The sequence below is a fragment of the Canis lupus genome, chromosome 29, assembly GCF_011100685.1.
Source record: "Canis lupus familiaris isolate Mischka breed German Shepherd chromosome 29, alternate assembly UU_Cfam_GSD_1.0, whole genome shotgun sequence".
Taxonomy (NCBI): domain Eukaryota; kingdom Metazoa; phylum Chordata; class Mammalia; order Carnivora; family Canidae; genus Canis; species Canis lupus.
Window position 1 is genome coordinate 431,396 of NC_049250.1, and position 14,297 is coordinate 445,692.

The 14,297-nt window shown below is 37.6% G+C and overlaps 1 protein-coding gene across 1 annotated transcript in view; it reads right to left on the bottom strand.

Annotated features, from left to right (window-relative positions):
* Nucleotides 1–14,297, bottom strand: part of PRKDC (protein kinase, DNA-activated, catalytic subunit) — a 217,830-nt gene that overhangs the window by 145,832 nt on the left and 57,701 nt on the right. The window contains 8 exon segments of the mRNA NM_001006651.2: nt 598–801; nt 1,826–1,984; nt 2,442–2,574; nt 2,998–3,209; nt 3,921–4,144; nt 7,812–8,066; nt 12,602–12,735; nt 14,023–14,122. Of these exon segments, the coding sequence (NP_001006652.2) occupies nt 598–801; nt 1,826–1,984; nt 2,442–2,574; nt 2,998–3,209; nt 3,921–4,144; nt 7,812–8,066; nt 12,602–12,735; nt 14,023–14,122 (1,421 nt within the window).

The following is a 14,297-nucleotide window of genomic DNA, read 5'->3' on the forward strand; positions in this document are numbered from 1 at the left end:
AAGTGGGCTACAGCAGGAGCATGCAGGAAATAATGACTCTATACCAATCTGTGAAAGGACCATGACTACAGAAAGCACACCGAGTGTATAAGACTAGCTGATGGCTGGTGCAAAAAGAAAGGGGGGCTCGGGTCTCATGATGGGCTTTTAAGCTCCAGCACCACTTCTTCACAAAAGTCAGTATCCTGCATAGCCATGCCTTGTAATATTACGCCTAGAGATTCTGGGGGAGTGAGAGATTAGAAAAAAAAAAATCAATCTTTCAATGTCCACTTAACATTATTAAATGTTCATTAAAGATGGGTTTTCTTTCCTTTGATTTTGTCTTCAAACATTGGCAAGAGCTTTAAACCTTCCAAGAAGAGATCTTATTTTGTTTAGATATTTTTCAAGAATATGGCAATCTTTTTATATGCATTATATAAGAAAATACACTTCATTTAAGTAAATATTTCACAATGAACTCACAAGTGTAGGTAATGTACTACATGAGGGGCAAGTTTTTCACTAACAAAAGCAGCATCTCTAGCCCAATGAGTGGACTCTGATAGTAATTCTTGCTTCAAGTAAAATAAATAAAAATAAAAATTTCATTACCATTTTGGGATTATCCACAGATGATTTCATGAGCTTCAATACAGTCATATCTAGATTTCTCAACAATTCAGTGTTGATTATCTCTGAAAACAAGCTATAAAAATACTCTCCATGAGAGAAGCTGACCATGTTTCTCTGGGACTCTCCTGAGGCTGGCATAGACAACACTGCTGTGTCCAGGAGAAGATCCACAAGGTGCTCACACTGTGAAGAAGGAAAGGTACAATTTTACCTGTTAGAGAAGGACTCCTGGGAAGCTGCTAACTTTGGAATTGGAAAATCACACAGTAGAGAACTAAAGAGAACTCTAAAGAGAACTGGTATTTGAAGACCTGGGTTCAAGTTTGAATTGTATACATTTCAATAAGCATGCATTTTCTAGGTTTCATTTCATGAAAGAAATCTTCCCTGACTCTCCCAAATATCCAGAAAATCTTGTTGCTGCTTTGAAGGGAGAGGCGAGTAAGAGTATTTTTTATTAATTTAAATATGTGATTTGTTTACATTAAGTGAATAAAGGGGCAAAGAAGATTCTGCTTTCTGCTACAGGAAAAGGGAAGATGGGTGAAAGCAATGAACACAAAAGACTGGTTAGCAGATCTCAGCTACTACAGAGACTGTTTGAGGCCACCCCTGCATGGTTCAAAAATCGATGAAGACATCTTTCTGGGGAGCCTGTGGAATTATCCTTCAAGGGTCCTCCCATATCAGCCATCTGAAGGTCACCAAGGACAGGGGAAGAGAAAGCCACTGTATCAGCTTTATATTCACAAAATGTTCTCTGCCTTATAAAGTCTTTTAAGAAACAAAATGGGATAGACAAAACCACAATTTAAGAAGAATACTGTCGGGATGCCTGGGTGGCTCAGGGGTTGGACGCCTGCCTTCAGCTCAGGGCGTGATCCTGGAGTCCAAAGATCAAGTCCCACATCGGGCTCCCTGTGTGGAGCCTGCTTTTCCCTCTGCCTGTGTCTCTGCCTCTCTCTGTGTGTCTCTTGTGAATAAATAAAAATCTTACAAAAAAAAAAAAAGAAGAAGAATAGTCCTATATCTTTTATTAAAAAAAAATTCTTTTAGAAAGGAAGTCAGATCATATAAATCTATTAAAGTACTTGCTAAGCTAAGAACTTACTAAATTCCAGCTAAATTCTTGCTTTTAGAAACACACTGCAAGTGAGCTATATATTTATATCATAAGGATAGCATAGCATATAGCTGCTGTTCCTACCAGTCCTCCAAAAGCAAAGGCCAACTCCAGAAGTCCACTGGCTAATCGCTTACAACTGGGGTCTAGCGAAGGAAAGTACTCTCGTTCATCTCCGGGTGCAATGCTTTTATAAACCAGGAAAAGAAGTTTTATGCCAACAGAATGACGCTGATCTGCAGACTAAAATAAAGTCAATGCTGAAACATTCAGCAATAAGATATTTTATAAAAACACACAATTTCACACCTTTCATGAATAAAAAAAAAAAATCCATGTTCATTAACACTGACTACCTAATTGTCAGGAAAATCTTCACTCAACTTCGCTTTCTATGCTATATTTTTTCATTTATATTGCCTACCCACAAAGGCACAATAGGAGCTCATCCCTAAAGTTCTTCAGAAGGCTGCTGGAAATATAAATGTCCTTTATTTTTTTTTTAATATTCATATTCTAAGTTAACACATGTCTGGTGCAAGTAATTCTCGATTTCCCATTTCAGCACATTCTATATATAAAGGACATTTAAAACATATATATATATATATATATATATATATATATATATATATATATATATAATAGACTAATTAGCTTAATAAAGCCAAGAGAAATGTAAAAACAGATGGCTGGTTACCTGAGACGGTAATACAACATGCAAAACACCAGCTCTGTGAAGTTGTTTACAAGCTGACACAACAGAAGCCAGTGTGGCCCTATCCACATAAGCATCAGGACCATACAGGTCAACGGCACAGAGCTCCTCAATGCTGCCAGGGAAGAAAAACAAAAAGAAACGAGATGAGTGCTCATCTCACCAAATGAGCAGAATACACTGAAAAACTGTGGGTTCTGTTATAAATGTGTTTCCTGACTCCTTGACATTCACATTCATTCTGTGATCCAGGAAAGGAAACATGGGTTAACACTGACCATAGGGCCCATGGATCCAGCCGTGGAAATCAACACGAGGCTAAGTCACTGCAGAGGCTTGCATACCATAAGGTGCAGGAAAGGCATGTGTTAAATAGATGATTTTCAAACTAATGAGATCCTCTGCGTCAAACACCCCACTGATGAGATCCACTACTTCAGGAAACGGGGCGATAGCATCCACACACATAGCTGCCAGAGTATGCTGCAACCTTAAATTCCAACACAAAACTGATCCCGAGCATGATCAGAATGCCCACCTCTGTACTGTTATTTTTTCCTTGAGGCACATCTCCAGGGTGTCTTTGTATGGGGACTTCTTTAGAGCTTTCATCAGGTTTACACAAACGTCAGGAAGATGATTCATAACTAAGACATCACCAATGTTGAAACCTATGCTCGAGGGCTGACATAGGATTTTCACCAAGAGTGTCATAAAGTTTTTGTTATTACATAAATCCTCCTCAAGGAGCTGTAAAAGATGATTTCAATAAAAACATATCCATTAGTCCGCACTTAGATTTCACTAGTGTGAGGTCCATGAAGCTGGAGATTTTTGCCTGGCTAGGGCAAGGGTTGGCAACTTTCTCTGTAAAGGGTCAGGTATCAAATACCTTAGGGTGTGTGGGTCCCATAGTCTGTGCTGCAACTACTGAAATAACTGCCATCACAATGTGAAAGCAGCCATGGACAATACATGGACAAATGGGCTTGGATGAGTTCCAGTGAAACATTCTTTACAAAAGCAGGCAAGTGGGATGTGGCCTGTGGATCAGAGCCTTACGCCCCTCATTTAGGGACATACTGTATCTGGAGATAGAGTCAGACATATAGTAGACACTTAATATGTATTAAATGGATAGACGGACTGGACTTTGTTTATATAATAAACCTCACAGATACATTTACAAATATGCTAATGCATGTTTCCTAAGGCAAATGTTTCATCAATCATACCATAAAATGCAATATTCAATAAGACATTTAGAAAAATTATTTTGTATTTTATTCACACAATAAGAATCTGAAGTATATGCAAAGCTTTATAACTTTCAAGAACACATAACTCCTACAGCAATGGAAAGTTCTTAGAAAGCCAAAACCACTTTTAATAGGTACTGGAAAATATTTTTCCACTGCCAAGTACTGATCTCAAACTAACAGAGCAGTAGGAGTGACTTACCTTCCAGCCGTCTGGGGAGGTGTTGAGCAGCGTTGTGGTAAACTCCATAATCCGGACCACAATTGTGCATTTGCTGTAATTATATCTTTCTCCCTCTTGTGGGCTGGGTCTGTGACCTGCTGCCCCAGTGCCAAAGCACTTTTCTGCTGCTGTGATATCATGCATAGCAATGTTATCTAAAAAGAAAGCCACCGCTTTCCAAAGTGAAGACTGTGTTTCAGTACCTAAAAAAATTACACTCAATTATTAACATTCTAACTTCCTTCTAACTCCACTATGATTAATGCAAAATTCCTTCTTTAAGTACAGGCATGATATACTTTTAGTCAAAATTCAAACTGAAAAAGCTTTAAAAAATATGCATGTCAATTTCTATCAAATGTTAAAAATGCTCATATGCTTCGATCTAGCACTGAAATTTTATAATAATGAAACAATGGCAGAATTCTAAAGATGTGCTTTATGGATATTCATTTTTAGTAATTTTTAATGATGAAGAAACAAAAACAACTGAAATGTCCTTCAAAGGGGCAACAGAGAAATTCTGGCAGTAGTCCTTTCATGGAAACAATCGCATCAACCCCCAAATGGATTTTTTCATAAAACGTGATCACATGTCTATCTATAAATACGAAGGAGCTGGTTCTCCTGTCCCATCTCTACTCCTCTCATGATTAACCCAGTCTTGCTTATGGAAGAAAGACAAAGCAACTTTCTCTTCTCCTCCGTCTTAACTGTAGTTTTATACTAGGGTGTAAAGACCTCCTAAACAAAGGGACAATTTTAAAAAGTGGTGTACAGAAAGAGTAAAGCTAATAACTAAGAAATGCTTTTATAAGTCTGAGGGTTTGTTTTCATATTCTTTGTTTCCATAAAATTTGAGTTTATCAAATTGCCAACTTGACAGATCATTAAAAATAATTTTGATGACAGGTCACCATGTATTCAAAGAAATTAGAGAAAATATATTAAGAATTTCATTTTCAAACACCAAATATCCTCGAATCCAACAGACCACAGGCTGCATGAAACATTCCAATTATAGATATGTTAAATGAAGGAAAAAAATGAACATTTTAGCATTATTCAAATATGGCACTTGTTTATGTGAACAAGTTTTTTATTAAAATCTATACAAAACAATAGAATGCTAATCATATAATTTTACTTGTTATATGTAATAATTATTTATCAAAATGCTTATTATATTTTTATTGCTTTAATAGTAATAAGCTTTAAATGCCCTAAACATAAATGCAATGATAGTGCAACACAGAAGAAACCTATAACATTCAGACCATTTTGATGCAAAAATGTAGAGTTATGAGTAAAAACACAAGCATAAAAACAGAGAATACTTAGGATAAAAAAAGGGTATGGAATGGTAATAATTCAGGAACTTTGCAAAACTTCCAAGTAAAGAAATCATTTTAAGCCTGATAATGTTGAACAAAAGGCCTCTACAGTATTTAGGCTCCAATGAATACATTTTTTTAAGTAATACTAACGATTTCACATTCAAATGTCCACACATCAGAAATTACAACTTGCTCAATCACTAAAAGCAACGAGGAATTCTTTGTCAAGTTTGAAAGAAGGCATATTGTTTTTAATGTCCCCCACTCTTCACAAGGTAAATCAACATTTCAAAGACTGTGACACATTTGGATAATTTAGTAATACATGCTCATTTAAATTAGCCCAAGGTATATAAACTGACATAAAAAGACATCCAATATGTTAAGTTTCTTTTAAAGAGTTTCTTTTTAAAAAGAAAATTACAGTAAAGCATGCAATAATCCCATTAAGTTAAAAAATTAAAATTAAAATACATATTATATGCATAGGAAAGTTTAGAAAAGTGAACACTACACTGTTTTTGTATCTGTCACTAGCTAATGCAAGTAGGGGGTAAGGTTTTACCTATTTCCTATGCCTTTTTTCTTGTTGAAATTTTCAAAATGACATGAGATCTTTTAAAACAATGAATTTAGGGAACTATTTGCTAGTAAACAGCTACTATTATTTTTAAAATATCAGAACTTATGTGACCTATCCTTCTGAGAATCCCATACTATAATCATGATGCATCCCATGCCAGAGAGTCAGATCTCAAAATAGTATAAAATCTATTTTCCCTTAAAGGGGAAAGGAGAGAAAATGAGTGGAAATATCAGAGAGGGTGACAGAACACGAGAGACTCCTAACTCTGGGAAACAAACAAGGGGTAGTGGAAGGGGAGAAGGGTGGTGGGGGTGGGGTGACTGGGTGACGGGCACTGAGGGGGGCACTTGACAGGAAGAGCACTGGGTGTTATACTAGATGTTAGCAAATCGAACTCCAATAAAAAATATATACAAAAAAAAAAAAATCTGCTTTCCCGAACCCCAGTGTGTGCATGTGCACTGCACACATTACATACTCCCCACTATGTCTGCCTCCAACTTCTTTAAACTAGAAGGAAGACAAGATAGCCTGGTTCTCTCTCCCCAGTTCCCGAAATACAGATTTCACCTCTGACAGAATTAGAGACTGGTAGTTCCTTTAGTCAGCCACCACCAGAATGGATACTGTGTCTGAAGTGAAAATCAGGTAAATAACAGAATATGTTTTAAGTGGTAAGTTGGATATTCATCCCGTAAGAGAGGATTTATTCACCCCCAAAGACCAAAAGAGCCTGCTCAGCGAACCTCAAAGCTCAGAGCAATGTAGCTCTCAGCTGTGGTCCTCTGCAGATACTATATTCTCAGAGAGACACACCTCCCAGGACCCATCTCCCATGTAGGTCACTAGAAGGATAGAGTCTGCATCTCCTTCTTCCCAGCACAGGCTAAGGATCACACAAAACACTCCACTCTACATCCTACCCTCTGTAAAAAAAAAAAAAAAAAATACTATGATCATTATACTACAATAAAAATACTAAGGAACAGGACAACGTAAGAAAAATAAAGACAAGCTACTCAGAAACATGCAATAAGATCAAAGCCTCATGTAAGGAAGAACTCTTTTATTTTATAAATACTTTTTAAAGGATTTATTTATTTGAGAGGAAAAGGGGAGAGAAAGAGAGAGAGAGAGAGAACATGAGCAGGACAGGCAGAGAATGTGAAGCAGACTCACTGCTGAGCACAGAGCCTGATGTGGGTCTTGATTTCATGACCCTGAGGTCAGACCTGAGCCAAAACCAGGAGTCAGCAGCTTCACTGATTTTGTCACCCATGTGCCCTCAAAAACATTCTTTTAATGATTTTATTTTTTAAGTAATCTCTCTGCCCAATGTGAGGCTCAAACTTATAAGCCTGAGACCAAGAGTTGCATGCTCCGGGGTGCCTGGGTGACTCAGTCGGTCAAGCTTCTTCTGACTCCTGATTTCAGCTTAGGTCATGATCTCAGGGTCATAAAATTGAGCCTCACATCTGGCTCCATGCCGAGCATAGTGCCTAATTCTTTCTCTCCCTTCTCGCTCTGTCCCTCCCTATCCCACTCCCATGCTCTTTCTCTTAAAAACAAAAGAAATGAGAGTTGCATGCTCTGTCAACTGAGCCAGCCAGGCACCCATGAAAAACTCTTTTAAGGTGCTACATGCAAATGAAAACCTCAAAAGGTTATTTGATAAAAAAGATCATTAAGAACCTGTGAACAAGGCACAAAAGTACAGACTCTGGGCAGGTTTCTGTAGCCTCCGTGCTGTCATGTACACCAGACCCCCACCCTCACTGTGAGCTTCAAGAAGAATGCAAGGACTAAATTAATGCTCCCTGCTGTTGCCATTGTTTCTGTGATTCTAGACAGTGTTGCCTGTCTAGTCAAAGACCCTACTGCTGTTTTTCCCTGAATAACTTCAGGTAGAACTGGACCACAGTAACTTGGGGCACAGATATTACCTACCCAGGACATCAGGTGCCTTGAGGGTTTTCTCTTCAATGAATGTGTTGTAGCACTCCAGAGCCGCCAAAAGCATGTCCATCCATTGCAGGGCAGCTCTCAAGCTGAACGGCCCTTGCAGATGGAAGAGGGTGGGCTGAACAAGGATGCCTGACGGCCGATCACAACTTCCTCCTCCCCCCTCAAATGTGTTTATGAGAAAGGAAGTATCTTTGTTCTTAAGAATATCTTTCAGCCATAAAGAAGGAGATTTGTTGCCTTAAAAAAGAAACAAGATGAAAACACGTAATTTCACATAACTAAAATTAATCTAATCATGGTGCCTAAATAAAAATAGCATCCCCCAATAATAGAAAACAAGAATTAAACTCTGATATGTTAACGAACATAATTAGACTCAAACAAGACTGGCAATACCACAATATTTCAAATACAGTTTCCATATAAAATACCTGTACAACTTATGTACAGGCTTGTACAACTTATGATAAGGGATAATTTTTTAACTATAGCAATCATAACTTGTTTCAATGTAATTACTGCCAAGAAGGTATTTCCACCAAAGCTATTCTCTTCAGTTATTTTAAACATTATAAAAATGGTTGGATACTATTTAAACAGCTATAAGCATCATATCCTTTCCCTTGCCTCTTCTCTTGAAAATTATTATCCTTTTTTTCCCAGGAGTAATTTAAAGAATAAACACAAAGAAAAGCACTGTGATTCTCAAGTTCCTATCCTACTTCGTGGCTGTGCGGACCTGGCCTCTCTTGTGTCCCAGTTTCCTCATCTGTAAATGAGAATCCTAACAGTATCTACCTATAAGGTTCCTACAAAGATTAAATGAATTGAAGTAGTTAGTATTTGAAAAAGTGCTTAGAATATTACCTATCACAGTGCAGTTTTTATTAAATAAAAGCCTTGAATTATCTTTTTGAAAGATATTTTCTCCTTTAGGTATTAACCGTTTTCAAAACTAAAGAAAAAAACATTTAATTGTATTTTGTAGGCTCTAAAATCAATGACTCTCAAAAGGTCAAATCATCCTGATTCTAATGAACTTAGAAAAGAATGCAAAACAATAATGTATTTCTGATGTAGTAAGAAGAAATTGTTTCTTTATTGTGTTAAAAAATACCTATCATAGCTATGTATGTAAAAGATTCCATATCATGTTTTCAGGTTTTTTGTTTTTTTTAATTTTATTTATCTGACAGAGAGAAAGCAAGCACAAGAAGGTGGAGGGGCAGAGACAGAGAGAAGCAGACTCCCGGCTGAGCAGGAAGCCTGACTCAGGGCTCAATCCCAGGACCCTGAGATCCTGACCTCAGCCAAAAGCAGATGCTTCACCAACTGAGCCATCCAGGTGCCCCTTCAGATTTGTTTTAGCGAGAATTATTAAACATTCCATTATTTTAAATACTGACTAAATAAATAAATAAATACTGACAAAGAAAATGAGTAAAAACAGTATTTAAGTTCTGTATCAAATGCCAGCTATGAGTCATAGAAGGACAGAGAAAGACAGGTGTAGATAAAGAAGAGGATAAGGGAACATATGGATGAAGAGCTAAGCCTTGGAAAGCACATCTGTATTGCTGAGAACCTTCCCAGATCCCTGCCTCCTTCTCACTCTCCTCCAAACTATGGCTGCTGTCACCCTGGCTTTCTGTTCAACATGAGTCTCAACAGTCAAAGACCCAGATACATGTCATAGGGATGTGCTTTCACTTGTCATTACATTCCACTGATCTGGGAGTTGCCCAGATGACAGTATACTCTTTCAAGACATAGGACTTCTGATCTAAAGAGACACTTAACATTGTCCCTTAAAAACCACTTGAGGGGGCAGCCCGGGTGGCTCAGTGGTTTAGCACTGCCTTCAGCCCAGGGTGTGATCCTGGAGACCCAGGATCGAGTCCCACATCAGGCTCCCTGCATGGAGCCCGCTTCTCCCTCTGCCTGTGTCTCTGCTCCTCTCTCTCTCTCCCTACCTCTCTCTCATTTTGTCTCTCATGAATAAATAAATAATAAAATATTTTTAAAAAATTTTTTTAAAAAACCACTTGCTGGTGGGGGGCTTGGGTGGCTTAGTTGTTTAAGTGTCCGACTTCATTTTGGAACAGGTCATGATCTCAAGGTTGTGGGATCAATTGAGCCCCACATCAGGCTCTGGGCTGGCTGTAGAGCCTGCTTGAAATTCTCTTGCTCCCTTCCCACCCCCTCTTTAAAAAACAAACAAACAAACAAACAAACAAACAAAAAAACCCTGGGGGCAGCACTGTTTACAAATCAAGATACAGAAGCAGCCCAAGTGTCCATCGACTAATGATGTGGTATAAATATTATTCAGCCATAAAAAAAATGGAAATCTTGCCATTTGTAATGACATGGATGGACATAGGGAGCATTACGCTAAGCAAGAAAAAGACAAATACCCTATGATTTCATTCATAGGTGGAATTTAAGAAACTAAACAAATGAACACAGGGTGGAAAACAGACAAACCAAGAAAAAGACTCTTAACTATAGAGAACAAACTGACAGTTACCAGACAGGAATGGGGTTGGGAGGATCAGTTTAGTTGGTGGTGGGGATTAGGTATGCACTTGATATGATCAGCACCAGATCATAATGGAGTTGATGAATTACTATATTGTATAGCTGAAACTACTATGACACTATATGTTAACTAACTGGAATTAAAATAAAGACAAAAAAAAAAAAACACTGGGGAAAAACATAGCAGAGAGAAAGGTGGATGCAACACTGGAGGGCACAGAGGAACATAAGTGATGGAACGTTCATTCCTTTCATACAAAGTATATGTTGGCAGCAGGACAAGGTTCACCTATTTAGCATCCTTTGTGTAACAGAAACAATTCTGAGCAGAACTCTACTTATTTCATTGAAAATATGTGAGGTCCCTATTGTAAGCAACTGAGAAAAACAATAGAAATGTCTGGGATCAGTCAAGCTGACATCACTAGGAATTGTGTGGGATGCAGGAGAATCAGAGATCCAATTGGAAGGGAGGTAAGGTCTGCCAACTAATAGTTCCACCCATGTAATATCTGGGCCAAGTTCCCTTTAAAAATAAGGAAAACATGCCCACCTTTCCACCTATCCAATCTTTTTTCTTTAAGATTTTATTTATTCATTCATGAAAGACACAGAGAGAGAGAGAGAGAAGGCAGAGACACAGGCAGAGGGAGAAGCAGGCTCCATGCAGAGAGCCTGATGTGAAACTTGATTCCAGGACTCCAGGATTACTCCCTGGGCCGAAGGCAGGCGCTAAACCGCTGAGCCACCCAGGGATCCCCACCCCATCCAATCTTCATGGACTTTATAGGAGTTCTGTGAGAATGACTACAAAACTAACTTTGTTAACTAAAAGCAATAAACAAATTTAAAATACTAGTGATTTTTTTAAACAATTCTCTACATTAAAAATCCAAATACACAAAAAAAAATTAAAAAAAGAAAATCCAAATACACATTACCATTATATACCTAAAATTATAGTAGGCAAATATATACCATATATTTATATACCAAATAGTATATGTAGTACTAATACAATTGCAATATATGCTATATTAAATCTATAGCGTATCACAATACATTCCACAGTATAACAAATAGAGTATCTTCTAAGTTTTAGAATTATACCAAGTAATTGCACCTCTACTTCAATGAGGAAAAAGCCCCAAATGATCTGTAGTGTTCCATGACCTTTCTTATCCAGACACCACAGCATAGCAGGGTTCTTGCACAGTACACTCCACAGAGGGAAGCCAGGGCCTGGGTCTGTCCTGAGGCACATTTATTCCTCTATTAAGAAACTTAGTAATTATTTTGAGTCTTTAAGTATAGTTTAATGGCTTAGTGCACTCATTATTAAAAAGCATAGGCTAGGGGATCCCTGGGTGACGCAGCTGTTTGGCGCCTGCCTTTGGCCCAGGGCGCGATCCTGGAGACCCGGGAACGAATCCCACATCGGGCTCCCGGTGCATGGAGCCTGCTTCTCCCTCTGCCTATGTCTCTGCCCCCCCCCCCTCTATCATAAATAAATAAAAATTAAAAATAAATAAATAAATAAATAAATAAAAATAAAAAACATAGGCTTACTGCTTCCCTTTAATATCATAATAATCTGGGATCATTCAGATTTTTTTTTAAAGATTGTATTTATTTATTCATGAAAGATACACAGAGAGAGAGGCAGAGACATGGACAAAGGGAGAAGCAGGCTTCATGCAGGGAGCCTGACATGAGACTTGATCCCGCGTCTCTAGGATCAGGCCCTGGGCTAAAGGCGGCGCTAAACCACTGAGCCACCCAGGCTGCCCGGATCATTCGGATTTAGCAGTCTAGCAATTTCTTATTTCACCAACTATTAACTGAATATCATGTTAACAATATCAGTTAACATGTTAACTGGTTATCCAACCCTTTTTATTTCCTTTAAATGAGATAAAAAAGTAAAAATAGAGTGGAATAAAAGATACTGGGAAATTCTAAATTTACTTCCTCTATATCACTGGACATCAAAAGAGCACTTTTTTTCCTTTCCTTGCTTCTCAAAATCTTTGAGAAATGCATAGCCCATCTTTCATCCTTTGTCAAACAAATGATCTGTAATGAATATAGAACATATCTTTTTATGAGGAACATATTATTTGTAACATTCATCTAAATAACGGAAAGGTTACATTTTAAATAAGTACACATTTATTTTACTACTGATAGAAGCAAAACTCATAATTTACAGGACATAAAGATCACAATACCTGGCAATAAAGGAACAAATTTATAAAAGAGTTCTATGGATTTGTGTCGACATTCTGTTTGGGGCCTTCCACAGTGGGCTAACAGCCACTGGACCATATCCAGTAAACACAATGATGCCGAAGGTGGAAATCCTCTAAATGGAGATAATACACTATATTTAATACACACCCCAACATTTACATTTGGCTGACCCAAGAGTATAGAAACCATAAGCTCAATTTTGCCACAATAATACATGTAGAAACTTCAATTTATTTTTAATGTATTATCATTAGTATACCATTAAAATGTCACAGGTTAAATAGGTCCTAAATGTTGCTTATCTTCGTTTTTTTCTAATTGAGAAAAAATTAAAAAGCATTTCTTAAAACAACAGCACCAATATTTTTAGGTTTCCTTTTCAATGTACCTTAAAACAAAGGGAGATCTGAAATCTAAAGGAGTGCTTCTCAAATTATGGTTGCTGATCCAGCTGCAACAATATTATCTAAAAACTTGGCAGAAAATGCAAATCCTTAGCCCCGCTCTAGACCTCCTTAAAGATTCTGGGGATAGACTCAGCTGTGTTGCAACCTGTGTTACAACAAGACCTCCAGGTAATTCTGATGCATGCTTTGGGAACCAGTGATCTAGAGGTCAAAAGTTAAGAATAGGATCTGAAAGAATCAATTTTATAACAACAGAAAAAATATTAATATCCAATTTACGTGTGCCAATGTTTCTACAGAGTGGTAGCAGCCAGCAGACTCCCCAGACGCCCTGCACAGATCTGGAGGGGCTGATGCATGGCACATACCATCCTTTTGGAGAATGAGACCTTGCTAGAATGGGATTAAGAGCGAAGGCTGGATACCACTGGTTAAAAAGCCAGCCTTGGCTTCATTCTATAATTCTATGACTGTCAAAATGCTATTTCAATATTACAGTTTTTATATCTTAAATTTACTCCACAATAGTTCGTGCATTTTCTAGTCAAAAAATTCCACATCAGGGATCCCTGGGTGGCGCAGCGGTTTAGCTCCTGCCTTTGGCCCAGGGTGCGACCCTGGAGACCCGGGATCAAGTCCCACGTCAGGCTCCCGGTGCATGGAGCCTGCTTCTCCCTCTGCCTATGTCTCTGCCTCTCTCTCTCTCTGTGTGACTATCATAAATAAATAAAAATTAAAAAAAAAAAGAAAAAAAAATTCCACATCAAATTTGCATTCAAAATTACTGCAGGTAAAATAAATGTCCGTTACAAATTAATACAGTAAACCAAGCACTTTCAAATACAAAGCTTTTAAGCGTCCTAGAAATTATCTATTTCCACACATTTCTTGTTTAGAAAATTCTTTATATATCCACACATTTCTTCCAAATTCTCTTTTACTAGGAATTAGTTTTATGTTGGAAAAATAAAAAAAGAAGCAGTATCACCTACCGTGGCCTACGTCGTTTTTTTACTTTGTTTAAAGATACATGCTTCTTTTCAATGATATGCCTTAGGTGATCAATGGCATCACAACATTGTCGAATTGTACCTGTTCTCAAGCACAAAAATGTATTTCCAAAGGAGTTATATAGCTGATTATTGTGAATAAATTAGTATTATAGGTTTATTATAGGTTTTAACTAAAAAGATAATTTTACAACAGAGTCAACATCGTTTCAGCCTTCAGAATACATAATTTAAATAAATGATTTACACTGTCCCAA